Consider the following 15,362-nt stretch of genomic DNA (forward strand, 5'->3'; position numbering starts at 1 on the left):
TGATGATGGAGATGATGGAGATGATGGAGATGATGGAGATGACGACGACGATGAAACCGCCACAAATGATAATGTTATCATGACAGTTCTATATGACTTATTTGTCGCAGGGATCATTCCTGAACCTCACCCTCTCATGGAGAAAGGGCACCGAGAGTCGTCCGACAGAGGAGGGGGAGGCTGCTGACACGTTTCGATCGTGTTTACTTATCTACGGCTCTCCCTGGCTGATTGAGAACTGTGAATGTCTCAGCAGGTGAGCCCTTGTTTGATTTTTCCTGTTCCTGTCAAGCACAACATGTCTTTGAAGTGTATTTGCTCGAACAAGACGGTTTTTCAATTGTGATTCTCAACAAATAGACCTTTCTTATCAAATACAACATTCTCACACTGAGTGCAGTGGAGGAGTTTCAATGGCTGTTTGCGGTTTTGGTCAAGCAACGTGTCGAAGTTGCAGGATGGGGGGGATAGAGAAGGAGTTTCCAGCGTCGTGTGCTCTCTTCGTTAATCAGGGAGCGAAACTACTATTTAAGAGCTCTGTTGCCAAGTACTCAGCGTTTGGGTTGTACATGGACGGTGCAGGAAGGTCTGCAATGTTGTGAATATATGAAGTGCGTTGTCATGCGTGTTGTGCAGGTGTGTCGTTGGAGGAAGCGAATTCGTTTGCAACTTTCGAGGAAAGATCTGCATCGATCGCGCTTGTTTTCATGACAATTCCGCTTCTCTCAGGAGTGTGTTTGCGGGGAAACGCCAAGGTGGCCCTGTGGAGCAGCAGCATGAAACAAAACATGCAGAGCTCACTAAGAGTGTTTGCAAATGAGGTTTCATGTTGCTGTTTCTCCTCCGCTATGCTCTGAAGTACATCTTAGTATACAGACGTTGAGCTGGAAGACCTTGAGAGCACCGATGGGAAGCTGTGGGAGGACAACAACCGTCCTCGACGAGTAAGCCCATTGAGCTGAGATGTTCGACACAATCACGATCATGTACAGCTTGTTGAGAAGACTGTGAGATGGCAGCCGTGTGAAGAAGTGAAATCCTTGCTTGTCGACATGTATGCTCGCATGTCAGAGATGAGCGTTACTCCTCCCTGCCTCTCCCACTCCTCCACAGGTGAAGTTTTTGTCTGTTTGCTCGTTGCATTCACACAAATGATGATGATGATGATGATGATGATGATGATGATGATGATGATGATGATGATGATGATGATGATGATGATGATGATGATGATGATGATGATGATGGAGATGATGGAGATGATGATGATGATGATGATGATGGATGATGATGATGGAGATGATGATGGAGATGATGGAGACCATGAGGTTGATGATGATGATGCGAAGGTCTGAAGAAGGAGGAAGTGCTGGAGCTGTGCGACGAAGAGAGCATCGAAGAGATGAAGTGAGGAGTGACTTGCCTGGAGGGAACCTGCCATTGTCATCTTACTTGTCATCTTACTGCTTTTGATATACTCTGCTCTGCTCTGCTCTGCTCTGCTCTACCTTCCCTCTTCTCTCCTCTTATATTCTCATCTTACATTTTCTTGTCGCTCGTCTCCCGTGCTCTCCAATATCCTATTCTCCTTCTTGTCCAATCCTTTCTTGCCCTCCATCTGTCTCTTCGGAGCTATCTCCTCCTCTTGTTTTCCTTCAAAATTCTCTCCTTGCTCCATCCTTTCCTCTTACCTTCGTCACAGGAAAGCAGAGCAGGTACAACAATCTGAATACTTGCTCAACATCGGATTTGCGAGCAAGGATGCCACCGAACAAGCAAGACTGACAAAGATCATGAACAACTTTGCAAGACTCGATTCGCCCGACTCAGCGTCCTCGCACGTCTCGACAACTTCCTTGTCTGAAGACGAGCAAGGCGGGGTCGATCGTGGCAAGCGATCCCGTTCCAAGTCACTTTCACGCTCGAGGGAACGACCAAAGGTAGGAGGAGGAGTGAAGGAGGAGGAGGATTGAAAGTAAGAGGGAGGGAGGGAGGGAGGGAGGGAGGGGAGTGTAAGAGAGAATCGGAGAGACAGGAACAGATAGTAGGAAAGAGGGGCAGAGGACGGTGAGGAGGCAGGAGACAGGAGCAGGAGCAGGAGCAGGAGCAGGAGCAATATGATGGTGGTAACTGTTATTTCCAACAGTATGCGAGGACTGAACCGTCTCTCTCCGCTTCTCGCTTCCATCATCGAACATTTGGGCACGTTTCCTTGCCGAGCAGCAGCATCGAGAGGGAGCCGAGGAGTAGGAGGGAGGAGGAGCAGGAGGAGCAGGCAGGGAGGCGGTGGAGATTAGAGGAGGGGACATCTGGTGGAGGAGGAAGGAGCTCGAGCGTGCATGGGCAGGAGCGATACCTGCACAGCAGAGGAGAGGACAGAGGAAGAGGAGGGCGTGCTAGTGTGGGGAGAAGGGGGGGAGGTGGAAGAGGTGGAAGAGGTGGAGGTTGGGAAAGAGGAGTAAGGAGTTGGGAGGAAGAGGAGGTGGAACAGCGATCGTGGAGGAGACCAGAGGGCCCGCGCGACAGGAGAGGTCGAGACTACTACGGTTGGGAAGAGGAGAGGAGGACGAGCTGGAAGGGAGACGGTTGGGAGCAGAGTAGAGTAGAGGGCTGGGGCAGGAGAGAGGGAAGGATGGAGAGGGAGGACTGGGAACGGAGAAAGTACGGCGTCTGGGCAAGAAGGGATTGGGAACGGAGAAGGGAAGAGGAGGAAAGGGGAAGAAGGAGGGGGGATGGAGATTGGGAAGGGAGGAGGGAGGGGGAGGATGGAGAAAGGAGGGAAACTGCAGACCGAGGAAGGAGTGCGTTGGAGGAGGAGGAAGGGAGGAGCCGAAGACAGGAGGGCATCGGTCGAGCAGGAGGGCAGGGGGAGGAGGGACACGAGGATACTCTACAGCGGGCGGTCGGATAGAGGAGAAAGACGAGGGGAGGAGGAGGGCTGGAGTGAACAGCTGGTTTGGTGCAAGCGGAGAAGGGTGGAAAGAAGACATGGGCAGCATGCTGAAGGATGATGGGGGGAGGAGGAGGAGAATGACGGTGTCAGCTGAACAATACCCTTCCCTTGGCGCACGGAGAGATACTGAGGCTAACCTTTCGCAAGGAAGGGAGGGGAGGAGGGGAGGAGGGGAAGGGAGCTGGGAGGAGAGGAGGAGGGAGGGGAGGGGGGAAGGGGAGCTAGGCTCTGTTTCCTCCTCCCGTAGGTATCAGGAGGGAGCAAACAAAGCCCTCGTTGCTGTTTCGATGGAAAGATCCGCTCCCGAGTCAACAGCTTTCACTGGAGGAGAGGTGAGGAATGGAGGGGAATGGAGGCTGGAGGATGAATGGGGATGAGGAGGGGGTATGCGGCGACCATGAAGAGGAGGAGGAGGAGGAGGAGGAGGAGAAGGAGCAGGAGGAGCAGAAGGAGCAGGAGGAGGAGAAGGTGGAGAAGGTGGAGGTGGAGGAGGAGGAGGAGAAGAAGGCGGAGAAGGCGGAGGAGGAGGAGGAGAAGGCGGAGAAGGCGGAGGAGGAGGAGGAGGAGGAGGAGAAGGAGGAAGAGGAGGAGGAGGAGGCATTGGATGAAGAAGGGAATAGTGCAAGACACGAGATAATCAGAGATTTTCTTAGGAGAGGACCAACAGTTTTGACGACAACAGTCCATCCCTAGCCGTCACTGATCTCAAGGTTGTATGTGTGTTTTCTTGTCAGCTATCTTTGAAAGTTTCTGTTAACTGTGATGATGTTGCATCATCAAAAACTCATTGTGATCCGCAGAGATTGCACGAAGAGAATGAAGCGTTGAGGAAGCAGATTATGATCATCTCGGATGAAAAGCGACTTGTCCCGCAGAAAGTGAGTTTGCAAGCTTCAAAGTCTCCATGATTGCTTCACTCCCTTCCAACTGCATCTCAGGTTGTTGTCATTCCTTGCTGACATCTGTTGCAGTATGAGAGAAGTGAAGACGTTGAACCTGCCTTCGCACGATGGGAGGAAATTTACACACGAGATGGAAATCTTTGTTGCATGTGACATTTTTGTTTCTTCACTACAACAGGACGTTGTCGTCTCGTGGTCACGGAAGAAGTTTGATCTAGATGCTGCTATCAATCATTTTGCAGAGCTCGAGGCCGCAGGTTGGAATCGAGGAGGAGCAGGTTAAAACCAGATGACGGCAAGGCAGGAAAGAAAATCGGAAGCATATGGGAACACATCGTGAAGATGGTGTTGAGGGGAGAGGTAATGATTATCTGCTGTTGTTATGAGAAGAAATTTCTTGACATCCTGCTGTCTGCTCTGAACTGGCTTCTTGGTTGTCACTTTGACGTTTGTAACAGCTCAATCGGGGAAGATCGGAGGAGATGAAGAAAGAATTGATCAGTGCGGGTGAGTGAAGAGAGTTTCCAAAGCTCTCCTCAATTTTTTGTTCTCTTGTTCTGCTGTCTACGTCATTTTACAGCTGCTCACTTGTATGATGTTGTTCATATCCTGAGCGATCCACGACGTTGCTCAATCTTCAATACTTGCATTCTCCTTCTGACTGATGCTAAAGGAATTCCGCTCTTTGCTCAGAACAAACAACCCGAACAAGACACCTACGATATTGGAAAGTGCACAACACTTTCCAATATTAACGGTATCAGTTTCAGATTACATGTTCTCCAGGTGGACTCAACTAACAAACTGTGACAGGAGCAGGAGATGCTCTTGAAAGCGATGATGTGATACCGGCACGTGATGTACGTTTCAAACTTCTCCTCTGAGTCGTCACATGCATGCTGTTTCTTCTCTCAACATTATCTCCTCATATTCCATTCCTGTGTTTCCTTTCGCTCCATCATCTCCATCATGATATTCCCAGCCAGTTAGTATGCTCCATCTTGTCAACCTGATTATTTCTTTGATCACCTCATGCCTCCATTTTTTCTCATCGCATCTCCCCTGTTTGTCTTCCTGAATTTCTGACAGGAGCAAGCTTCAATGAGAGATCTGCGAAAGTTTGCAAACAACACGGACAAGCTTGTTCTCTACCCCACTGGTGAGAATGAAATCGCTCACCCCCCGCTTCCCTCCTCTCCTTTATCTGCTCGTATGTCTCCCCCTTCTCCACATCGTGCGTCATAATGCTGCAGCTCCTTTGCTGCTCCTGCTCCTGCTCTTGCCTCTTCCTCCTGCTGCTGCTGCTGCTCCTGCTTCTCCTCCTCCCACTGCCACCACTGATCCTCCCCTCCAGTCGAGCGTCTTCCTGGGGAGTCCCTAGCGGACAGGAAGAACGAGTACCTGAGAGAGGCGAGGAAGAAGCTGCTGTCAGCCTGCCATCCTACCCCTCCTAGCAACAAGGAGGTCCTGGAGCTGGCGATGAAGATGAAGGCGAAGTCAGATCAAGAGCGAGGGCTGTACTACCGGTGTGATCGGAGGATGTGTTGAATCCGCTGCTCTGCTCTGCTCTGCTCTGCTCTGCTCTGCTCTGCTCTGCTCTGCTCTGTCCTGTCCTGCCCTGCCCTGCCCTGCCCTGCCCTGCCCTGCTCTGCTCTGCTCTGCTCTGCTCTGCTCTGCTCTGCTCTGCTCTGCTCTGCTCTGCTCTGCTCTGCTCTTGTGCATTTTGCATTTATCTTCGTCTTCTCTTCTCTCCTCTTTCCTACTTTTCTTCCTTTGCACTTTTCTCGTCTTCTGCCACTTGCCTTTCCTGCTTGCCGGCATCAACGTGCAAGTGCACTTACAATTCAAACAGCAAAGTGGATGATCGCGATGACAACTACAAGCTTGACGACTATGAGCTCATGAAAGTAAGCAAACTGCCTCCTCCTCCTCGTTTTCCTCCTGCTTTGTTAACCTGACTGCAATTCCTTAGCGTTATCTCTACCAAAATCTCTTCAAAGATCGCTCCGGCGAGTATAACTTCTGAACACACCAATACAAAAAGCTTCTGAATATAATGAATCATGTGAAAAGAGCCCAGGCTAGGTCACATGCCCCCGTCTACGCCGGACAGTGCGCTCAACCCCCGCCGGGGGTATCAAGCCGCATGTCCAGCAGTTCGAAGGCAGCACGTAGTGCTGGCAGTGCCGAGCTGAGCTGAGCTGCCGGGCCCGCCGCAGGTTCAAGTTCGATGGCAGCCTTGGGCCAGTGGGCGCGCCGGGCAGCCAGCCGGGCACTGAGCCGGGCAGCCAGCGGGCAGCGAGCGAAAAGTAAGGGATGGCCCGCCCCCGCTTGTGTGTCATGGCATGGAAAGTGCTCGAAGCGAGGACGGGAAGAGAAGAGGGAGGAGGAGGAGGAGGAGGAGGAGGATGAGGAGCGGGGATTAGCAGACGGCACGTACCAGAGCATAGGTAGGAGAAACGCAGGAGCCAGAGCCTGGAAGGGCAAAGATGATAGAAGGGTTGGAAGAGGAGACGAGCAACATCACAATCTTGTGAAAAGATCACGATCTTGTGAATTTTTTGCTCGGCGATGATGAAAACTTCTTGCTGTGTATAACAACACCCCATGACATCTTTCAAGACAATGCAGGGACTGGTGGTTGGGAAGGTCCTGGAGTGTGAGAAGATTGCAAACAAGGACAAGCTCAAGAAGCTCGTGTGAGTGAAACCCGTCCTCCGTTCTCTGCGCTCTCGATCTTGCTCTTGCTGCAGCTCGTCCTGCGTGCTTCTGCTCTTTTGTTTGCTATCTTCTTCCCGCTGAAACATTTCATCAAGCACTTGTTGTCTTCACTCTCGCTTCTTCAATGCCCTAGATTGACATCAAAAGCACCTTCATCCGTGGTGTGTTAGCATCGTCTTCAGAATTGGGATTATACCAATCTCATTCATCATTTTCACCTTGTTTGATGTTATTACATTCCTTGATTGCCAGAAAACTACATCGAAACGTCTTAAACTTTCTTGCAGGGTTGATATCGGGGGAGACGAACAAATCCAGGTCGTCACGAACGCGCCCAACGTAGTTGAGGGGTCCAACGTAATCGTTGCAACTATTGGATCAAAGGTTAGTCGGAATGCTTTGATGGATGCTCGCAATTAGAAATTGTACGTTTCTTATGCGTTTCTTTCCTGTGTATTGTACATGATCATCTTTCTTCTGTGGTTGTTTCACACGCGTTTGCCTGATCGTCAGCTATTTTCGTGTACAGTCTACCATGTTCGAACTACCATGATTTAGATCCTGCTCTTGTAATCCTTCAATCTCTCTAGGTTCAACTTGACGGCGAGGACGTGGAGGTCAAGGAGGCGACGGTGGGAGGAGAGAAGAGTCAGGGTATGCTGTGTAAGTCTGAACCTGCTTCACGCTTGCATCCTGCCGCACCTGAGAGGCTTGTCGATCCTCAGGTGACTCCGTCATGCTAGGATGGTCAGGTGAAGGGAACGTGGAGGAGGAGGAGAAATCCTGAGAAATGGGCAGGAGGAGGAGCAGGGAATGCGGCACTGGTGCCAGACACCTTCAGTCCAGGTAGCAAGATCATGGGAAACGAATCAATGACTCATGCTGTTCTGTTTTTGTCCGATTGTTTTCCTTCCTCTGTCTGCCCTGCCTTGATCCTGCTTCCTTCCCGTCCCGTCTCCTGTCCTGCCCTGCTCTGCCTGGTCCTCCCTCCTCTCCCCTCCTCTCCCCTCCTCTCCCCTCCCCTCCTCTTCCCTGCTCTCTCCTTCTCTTTCCGCTCCTTGTTCAGGGGACGCTCCCCCGGAAAAGCGACCAAGGATGGACGGCAAGGTTTTCTTTCCCCACTCTCTTGTTCTTTTAATCCTTGTTCCCTTCTTCATCTCACTTTCCTCCTCCTCCTCCCTCTCTCCTCCTCCTCCTCCTCCTCCTCCTCCTCCTCCTCCTCCTTCTCCTTCTTCTTGAAGCATCCTCTGCTTTCTCTGCCTCTTGTTTCTATATGCCATTCTTCATCTTGTTTGCTTGACGTTAGGGTGCGAGCAGACGACTGAGTCGGTGGAGGAGGAGGCAGCTCCCCTGAGTGCCAAGGAAAAGAGAAAGGCAGCAAAAGAAGCAAAGAAGGCGGCAAAAGGTTTCTCCTTGAAACCTTTTGAATGACGATTAGTATGAGAAAAAAGGGAAGGAGGAGAAAGAGAGAAGGAAGGAGGATGGATGTGATGATGATGATGATGATGATGATGACGACCACGACGTTGATGATGATGACGATGATGGATGATGATGATGACGGTGGTGGAGATGATGATGATGATGATGGAGATGAAGTTGTTGTTGTTGTTTGCTGTCGATGATGGTGGTGATAGTGATGGTGATGATGGAGATGATGAGGATGAGGATGAGGATGGGTTATTGTGTTGTTCCTTCTCAGCTGCATGCGGCTGTTATTTGTGTAGACGCTTTTTTTGTGCTATCTCCTCGAATTGTCCTAAAATGCCTCAAGTTGCTTCGGTGAATGACTTTGATGTCCAGGATCTGATTGAGCTCACACTGCAAAAGATAGACATGTTTACATCATTTTCTCCATATCTTCACTCTCTCCGGTGATACTCAGGATTGAAGGAACATTCTTCTGCGATCTCACATCTTTTTGTTTAATCACAATGATTGAATACAAGTTGTCAGTCGAAGATTTCTGATTTTTCCCTTCTCAGCCTTTCATGGCTTGTCCCACCGAGTCTCTCCCGTCTGTGTGTTCCTGCGACAAATTTAGTCATGAGCATAAACTAGCTCACTGCAGCGGTGCGAAGGGCAGGAAGAGGAGGGAGGGAGTGGAGGACAGTGGGAGAGGAGGGAGGGAGTGGAGGAGGGAAATGAATGTGTGTGTGTTGGGGGGGGGGGGTTGGGAGGGGGGAAGGGGTGGAGGGGAGGAGGAAGAGGAGAAGAGAGGGAAAGGAGGACGGACAGGGATGAGGATGGAAAGAGAGAAGTGAAAGAGGGTGATAGAGTAACAGGAAGGATGTAAGCAGATCGAAGGAGAAAAAGATGTAGAGAAGAGAGGGAAGAAGCGAAGGAGCTACAGCGAAAGCACTGAAGCATTCAACAGGCCCTTACCAGTAATACGGCTTCCCGCTTGCCTGGTCCATCACCTCCTGCCATCCAGCCGGTAGCTCCTCCTGCTCCTTCCTTGCTCCCTCAACTGCCTGCGTCGCTCCAAGAGGAGAGCTCTCCTTATTTCCTCCGAACAACCCTCCCAAGAATCCTCCCAGCCCTGCCATGGGGTTTGCAGGCTGACTATCGTCCACCCATCCCTCGTCAACGTAGTCACCCTCCACGTCTACGTACGACTTGAAGAAATCCTGCGGTACACAGTGAGGATGCGAAGGAGTAGTAGAGGGACGTGGGTGGAGGAAGAGGAGGAGGAGGAGGAGGAGGAGGAGGAGTTGCAGCTGTTGTAACAGAAGTTGCAGCAGCAGCAGAAGCAAGAGGAGGAGGAGAACGAGCAGAACAACAGAGGGCAGCATCTTACCCCTGAGGATCCTGTTGCAGCCCTTCTTGCGAATGCCGCGTCAAGCATGCTCAAGGCCTGCTTGACCGTCTTTCCCTGCTCCAGGATCTTTACTGCATCCTCCTGGGACATTCCCTCCTCCACAAGTCTCGCCACATCCTCTGGGTTTGCCTGCGCTCTCAGCATGCATCGAGAACCACGAGAAGCGACAGTTCTGGAGGGATTGAAGAGAGAGGAGGGGGGGGGGGGCGGTCCTGGTAAGAGAAATGTCGGTCAGTCGAACGAACCGAGCCTTGTCGACTCTACAATGATGTCCTCGTCTTGTACGCAACATGGAGGGAAACGAGAAAAAGAGAAATGGATGGAAGTAGAAATGAGAGAGGAAGGATGAATCAGCACAAAGAAGATGGCATAATAGAAAGGGAAGGAGAACGCGCGACAGTACAAGGGATTGCCAGGGTGGGTTTGACCCGGATAGAAGGAGGGCATGCCGTCTATATAGTGAGGATGCTGCAGTTTCGCTGCCTCACCTTTCAAGCTGATTGAGCTCAGTGAGCTAAGCGTGAACGACATGCTCGGAATGGCCAGCGCTGCCATCGCTGCCATGCGCACAAGACTCCGGGCACCTGCCATTTCGGCCCCCTGCAAGGATATACCCACCCCAATGTATCGGGGTACTTATGGTCAGACGGAGGGGTATCACATACCTAAAGCAAAGTTCATTCTGTAAAAATGTTGAGAACGAAAACTCAATGCATGAAGGAAGTTGACCGGAAGAGCATAATGTGAAGGTTGCGTGCGAGCGTGATAGGTTTGATCAAGGATATGTTGAGACTTGTCTTGCAAGACACGATGGACGTCAAGTTATAGGATTGTTTGAAACGATGAACTCAACAAGATCGAGACAAGATGATTCAAGGACTGCTTGGAAGGCGGATTGAACTCGACAGAGCAAGTCATTCTCGGTTGTGAGCTGCGTTGAATGATATGGAACATTATAATATTCTAGCCCATGTTCGTGCTCTAATGATCAATGCGGTTTGATCATGCAACAAGGCCTTGAAGAAGCAATACCTAAGACAGTCATTCATGGATTCTTGACAGCAAGAAAGCAAGGTATATCAGGAACTTTGACCACAGTATTATGTTCAGTCCAATTCATTGCAAACCATTATCAAACATAAGATGAATATATACATGGTACAAATGCTGAAGTCCAGAAAAAAATACCCCCCCCCTACATCGCGTCTCTTCGTTGGCGCAAGTTTCTACATATCGCCACCACTCCTCACTCTCTTAACAACACACTCCACGTTGTGGTCCGACTGATATGAAGGACAAGAAGGTATTCTCTGGAAAGCGAACCCAGGCTCCTTCCCATGCTCGATCTCCTCCAGTGTCGCATCGTAGACCGCAAAGTTCCTTGCGATGATGCTGGCATAGTACCTGCTACCGCTGCTGCTCCGGTGCAGGTGGCTCTTGGCAACGTAACGCGAGGTACCGGAAGAGAAGCTGCTCGTTGGGGAGCGACGCTCGGGCGAGACAGAGGTTTCCCTCGTTCTATGCATCTCGACGGCTGGAACTTGTCTTCTTGTCCTTTTCTGCTCCAGCACAAGCTCTTCCAGGATTGTTGTGCTATGAACTTTCGATTGAATGGGAGCGAACTCAACGTGCTTTGGAGAGCTGTCGCCGATCTTGGGGGATAAAGCCGTCGAAGGAGATGGAGGATTCAACGCTGATTTTCTCTTTGTTGTCTTCTTCTTGATCACTATTCCGAAGAGAAGAGATGAGAAGAGCAAGAGAATCGAAGCAGGTAGCAAGAGATCATTTATCATGGCTCCGTGGCGTATCGTCATTTGCAGCTATCAACCTCCAACTACGCACTCAGGGTTCTTACAAATAGGAACGGTTCCTTCCAATATCTGTGTGCAGTAGCAGGAGACAGGAAGGGAGGGAGGAGCTACGAAGAAGAGAACAAACAAGAGTAGGTGAGCTAGGTCGGGAACAGAGGACGAAGGACTGCAGTAGCGAAAGGGGGACGAACGTGGGGCGATTGAGTTTCGGAAGGAGGTAAATCTATCGAAGAAAATGATATGATCAAAAGTGGGGGTGGGGGTGGTGAGTATCCGGAATTAGGGGGTGAGGTACAGATATCCCAAAGCTTGGAGCTCTATCTATTCGTACAAGATTTTGAACTTTGCAAATAATTTTACAAATTAATCAGCATGTCTTGTGGATATCTCTCAAGTTGTTTCAAAATCTCATATGGGTCTAAGGACACGCTTAAGCGGAAGAGGTGGTTGATCATTTGCTGGGGTGGTATCGGCAGGTGGTAGGGTACAAGTCTCAAAAATGGTGGTAGGGTGGTATTCGTGAGGCCGATATCCCCTCTTTGCTGACTGGAACGCGACATAGTATATCTATATATGAACCTTTTGACCGAAAACATTTGTACCAGAGTTACTTCATTGTTATATATATAATCTGTGAACAGATGTATTTTCGATAATATTATAAATAAAATGAGATTACCCTGCATTCCACCTTTGATAGTACCCGTAGACGAACTCATCGTATCTCTTTCCTCGTGACCTTGTAGATATGAAAAAGAATGTTTTCGAATCTTCAAATCACAGGCAGTCATATGAAGCCCAGCCAAAGGGTCACAAGGGGCAGAAATGAAGAAATACTCCAGATAATAGTGATCAATTTTGATGCCTTTCTATTCTTCTGAATTACCCCTCCCTTCTATATGAAAATAAAGGGTCTGTTGGAAACGGAGGTGGTCAATTGGAAAGGACCTAACTGAGGCGGACTGGATATGAGGTTCAAAAATAAAGATTACAAAAAATCCCATTAAAGCGAATCACGTACCGTCAAAGGTAACGTGACCATAGTTTCCCCCTTCGGACATCACGGTAAAGCGAGACCGACTGCGGCAGGGAACCAACACGGACCATCGGAACGGTCCGATCCTTTGAACCTCAGAGGCTGGTCGGACATACAACGGCTTCCGGAGTCCGACGACCGTCAGCCGAAAACTTTGATTGCAAACTTCGGGCCCGGGCCGAGAGCCTCCCGTGACCTCGGCGCCGCGGCCCCCGACTCGGCGGCCCGGATCCGATCACAGAGTCCCGATCATTGGTGTCGGACCGTCCGATCCGGTCGGCCGCGGCCCGGGCCGTGCGGCCGCCGCCGGTCCGGGCGGGGGGCGTTGCCCGGCCAACTCACGGTTTACTATCACCGTCACAGCCTGCAGGCTGACCGTGACTCTCAGTGATTCACGGTCCGGTCTGCGGCGCCGGAGCCGCCTGGAGTCCGATCGGAGTGCGGCTGGCTGAGCCGTCGCCGCGGGCCGGGGCCGGGCGGCCTGAGTGACTCGTCACGGCAGTGAGTCGCGCTGCCGCAAGCGGCCGCCGTCGCCGTGTGCTGGGCTGGCACAGTCCGATCGGACGGTCGGACGGTCACGCGGCGGCGGCCCGCGCGGCCAACTCACTGTCAGGCCCGATACCGGGCCCGGCCGCCGAGTCGGAGCCCGGGCCGTGTTCATTCACCACTGAAGTAGACTCAGGCCTTTGCGCCGCCGTACGGTCACTGTCCCTGTCGGCCCACCTCCGATTGAATGACAGTGAATGGAGTTTCCGGTCTCATCATGAGTCTGGCCCACTGGCCCACTGCCAAGCCTCAACGGTTCACCGTTGCCTGCGCCTCGGCGGGGCTGGAAGCTGACTTGAAGTAAATCAGTAGAAGTTTGGAAGCTCCTTTCATGTTACGGTGTTCTATTGCCCCAGACGTCAAGTCACTAGTAAATCGCACCAAGTTTTCTTCATTTTCCACCATATTCTCTTTAGGAGAAACGTCCGATGGCTTCCCACCAATGAGCATCAACTAAAAGGCTCTTTACTCGTACTGATCATCCTCCTTCTCTCTGCAAGTTATCTTTTGAAAGCTTGCGCCGACTGACGGCACCACGACTCGTGTACAGCAAACAGTGAGCGGCTGCTGCTTCACGGCAGCTCGTGCCGGATGACTCGGGAAAAAGCTCTCGGAGATCGGATGATCGTCAGGCCCTGTGCGACGAAAGCTGCCCCAGATCGTAGCCCGGGCTGTACTACTCAGTCGGCCCGGGCCGCCGCGGCTCACGGCGACGGGGCCCAGTGGCTGGCCAGAAGAATTGCACGAGCTTTTATGAAAGACTACTGAGGCTGAAGACAATGATTGATCCTCAGGATTTTGAGCATGCTTCATGCACCGCACATGGTTCTACTAATCAGCATTGCTAGTTCATTCGTGTTGCGAATGCCACAGCTCTCTCTACACAAGACACAAAAATACATCTACACACTATACAACATCTCTACTGCAACCCAAATCTAAACACGAAGAGAAGCTGCTTCCCTGTTGATCTCCTTGGTACTGCAATTATGACCGCTCGCGTGCCTGACAGAGAAGAGAGCGCATATGCTGCGCGCGGTGTCCGAGCTCTGATTCATGGCAGTCAACAACCTAGCTCTCTTTGCTGCTCGCTCTGCTTCGTCACAATCCTGAAACAAGGGTCAGAATAAAGCAGGAACAGCAAGCGTTGTCGAGAGATCAGCTTCCAAGTGAAGGGATAGTATCGACAAGACATGTGAGGTGACAAGGTTTGGTAAACAAACAACGAAATAACAGGCCACAACGAGTTTTCACCTGATCATCTGAAACGCTTCTCCTCTTTCCACAGGGGCTTGGAGGTGAGCAAGCATCGAAGGAGAGGGGGCGTTTGTACTGCGAGAGGACCGTTATCTTGAGCACTCTTCCAGGATACGTCCTGATGATCGCCTGCATCTTATTGTTCGAGCTCTGCGAAAGATTCTGCATGCGGCCGCCACAAACAGCCCCGATATGCAATTTATCAAGCAAGTTCCAGATGTCGGAGAAGAAATTCAGAGTTGTCTCGCGAAGCTGTTGCTACACGTCTTCTTCACAATGGGGTTGCAAGCTTACGACTGTTGGTCTAACCTATGTAGAGCCTTCAACAATCCAGCGATGCCGTGCTAATCAATGAGGTTGGACTTTAGTTTCTTCCTGTAGCCTCGCTCTGGTTGATGATTCCTAGTGCTTTCCAACAGCCTTGAGCTCAGCTTACACCAAAGAAATAAGGCTCCGAAGATGCTGAGTCGCAATGCACGACCGGGCAGCTAACAGCCGGAGATAGTATGGACGAGGAAGCGGTAGACGCGAAAGCTACTCTGCACTGATAAGAGGAGTCAGAGAAGTGTGAAGAGATAAGGAAAGGAAGGTAGCCGCGAGCACTGGGGGAGGAGGAGGACGGGAAGCGGGTGTTGAAGGAGCGGAAAGGAGCGGCCGGACCAAGACAAAGTTGGCCCCCTTGCCTAGTTACCACCCCAACCCTCCTTCGGTCAACCCCCACCCCCTCTTTTCCCTACTTGCACCCCACGGATTGACCCTGTAAAATGGGTAACTCCCTCCGGTCAAAAATCTGTACCTCATGTCGAGCCAAGACTCCTGACCCCTACCCCCTATTCATCCTTTCTGTACCCCACCTTTGGTCACTCTTTACCACCCCATTCCATGGACCATCCTGGTACCGCAAATCCGTGTGAAATTGATAAGTAAAACTTATCTGGTACCATTATCTGATGTACCCCCACCGTGCCTCTGGACCGCCTTTTCACTGTCTTTGGGAAGGGACACATTTCCATGACCAGGGGTCTGATGGAGTCGTTGACCAGGGGTACGATAGAGGCGCTCAGGGACTGAAAGTAACTTTCACCGGGTACTTTTCCAGTAAAAGAACGGGTACACTTCAACATGGACCCCACCTCCGATAAATTGTGACCATCGCCGTTTTCCGATAGTGCTCATAAGAACTACCCCACCCCTAGTTTTACCTGCGAATAGCCACAGCCCTTGAGAACGAGGGGGGCAGGCCCAAGGCCTTTGTTCATTTACGGTAGGGTGGGGTCTTTTCCGGGGTAAAATTTAGGGAAACAAGGGGTACTAT

The 15,362-nt window shown here is 51.1% G+C and overlaps 6 protein-coding genes across 6 annotated transcripts in view; 3 read left to right on the forward strand and 3 right to left on the reverse strand.

Moving 5' to 3' along the window:
• GUITHDRAFT_116805 (hypothetical protein) overlaps positions 1-1,411 on the forward strand; it is a gene marked incomplete at both ends in the record, with an annotated part of 2,592 nt that extends 1,181 nt beyond the window's left edge. The window contains 6 exons of the mRNA XM_005824004.1: positions 111-256; positions 401-576; positions 637-821; positions 870-944; positions 993-1,113; positions 1,350-1,411. Coding sequence (XP_005824061.1) covers positions 111-256; positions 401-576; positions 637-821; positions 870-944; positions 993-1,113; positions 1,350-1,411 — 765 coding nt within the window. The remainder of the gene's footprint in view (positions 1-110; positions 257-400; positions 577-636; positions 822-869; positions 945-992; positions 1,114-1,349) is intronic.
• Positions 1,412-3,292: 1,881 nt separating this feature from the next.
• On the forward strand, positions 3,293-5,881 carry GUITHDRAFT_145312 (hypothetical protein; the record flags this gene model as incomplete). Its single annotated transcript, XM_005824005.1, has 10 exons — positions 3,293-3,430; positions 3,754-3,831; positions 4,034-4,112; positions 4,160-4,215; positions 4,314-4,362; positions 4,529-4,641; positions 4,945-5,014; positions 5,210-5,381; positions 5,708-5,762; positions 5,828-5,881. 10 exons carry the CDS (start codon positions 3,293-3,295, stop codon positions 5,879-5,881), a joined length of 864 nt encoding a protein of 287 aa, XP_005824062.1.
• A 581-nt stretch (positions 5,882-6,462) lies between these two features.
• GUITHDRAFT_145313 (hypothetical protein) lies at positions 6,463-8,007 on the forward strand (the record flags this gene model as incomplete). Its single annotated transcript, XM_005824006.1, has 7 exons — positions 6,463-6,554; positions 6,864-6,960; positions 7,167-7,239; positions 7,302-7,328; positions 7,375-7,422; positions 7,643-7,683; positions 7,894-8,007. 7 exons carry the CDS (start codon positions 6,463-6,465, stop codon positions 8,005-8,007), a joined length of 492 nt encoding a protein of 163 aa, XP_005824063.1.
• Positions 8,008-8,957: 950 nt separating this feature from the next.
• Positions 8,958-9,541, reverse strand: GUITHDRAFT_116807 (hypothetical protein; the record flags this gene model as incomplete). The annotated part of the gene is made up of 2 exons (XM_005824007.1): positions 8,958-9,206; positions 9,377-9,541. 2 exons carry the CDS (start codon positions 9,539-9,541, stop codon positions 8,958-8,960), a joined length of 414 nt encoding a protein of 137 aa, XP_005824064.1.
• Positions 9,542-10,499: 958 nt separating this feature from the next.
• Positions 10,500-11,397, reverse strand: GUITHDRAFT_155071 (hypothetical protein). Its single transcript, XM_005824008.1, has one exon. It carries the CDS (start codon positions 11,188-11,190, stop codon positions 10,624-10,626), a length of 567 nt encoding a protein of 188 aa, XP_005824065.1. The 5' UTR covers positions 11,191-11,397; the 3' UTR covers positions 10,500-10,623.
• A 2,129-nt stretch (positions 11,398-13,526) lies between these two features.
• GUITHDRAFT_155072 (hypothetical protein) lies at positions 13,527-14,690 on the reverse strand. Its single transcript, XM_005824009.1, has 2 exons — positions 14,045-14,690; positions 13,527-13,899 (listed from the first exon to the last, which is right to left on the reverse strand). The coding sequence occupies exons 1-2, from the start codon at positions 14,213-14,215 to the stop codon at positions 13,729-13,731; spliced, it is 342 nt and encodes a 113-aa protein (XP_005824066.1). The 5' UTR covers positions 14,216-14,690; the 3' UTR covers positions 13,527-13,728.
• Between the last annotated feature and the right edge of the window lie 672 nt (positions 14,691-15,362).

This window comes from Guillardia theta, assembly GCF_000315625.1.
Source record: "Guillardia theta CCMP2712 unplaced genomic scaffold GUITHscaffold_100, whole genome shotgun sequence".
NCBI classification, from domain to species: domain Eukaryota; class Cryptophyceae; order Pyrenomonadales; family Geminigeraceae; genus Guillardia; species Guillardia theta.

Bases quoted from the DNA above. Each gene is read 5' to 3' on its own strand.
- GUITHDRAFT_155072 (XM_005824009.1), bottom strand. From the start codon at position 14,215: ATGCAGAATCTTTCGCAGAGCTCGAACAATAAGATGCAGGCGATCATC. The intron at 13,900-14,044 runs GTGAAAACTCGT...CCCTTGTTTCAG, and splicing joins GAAGCGTTTCAGATGATCAG to GATTGTGACGAAGCAGAGCG.
- GUITHDRAFT_155071 (XM_005824008.1), bottom strand. From the start codon at position 11,190: ATGATAAATGATCTCTTGCTACCTGCTTCGATTCTCTTGCTCTTCTCA.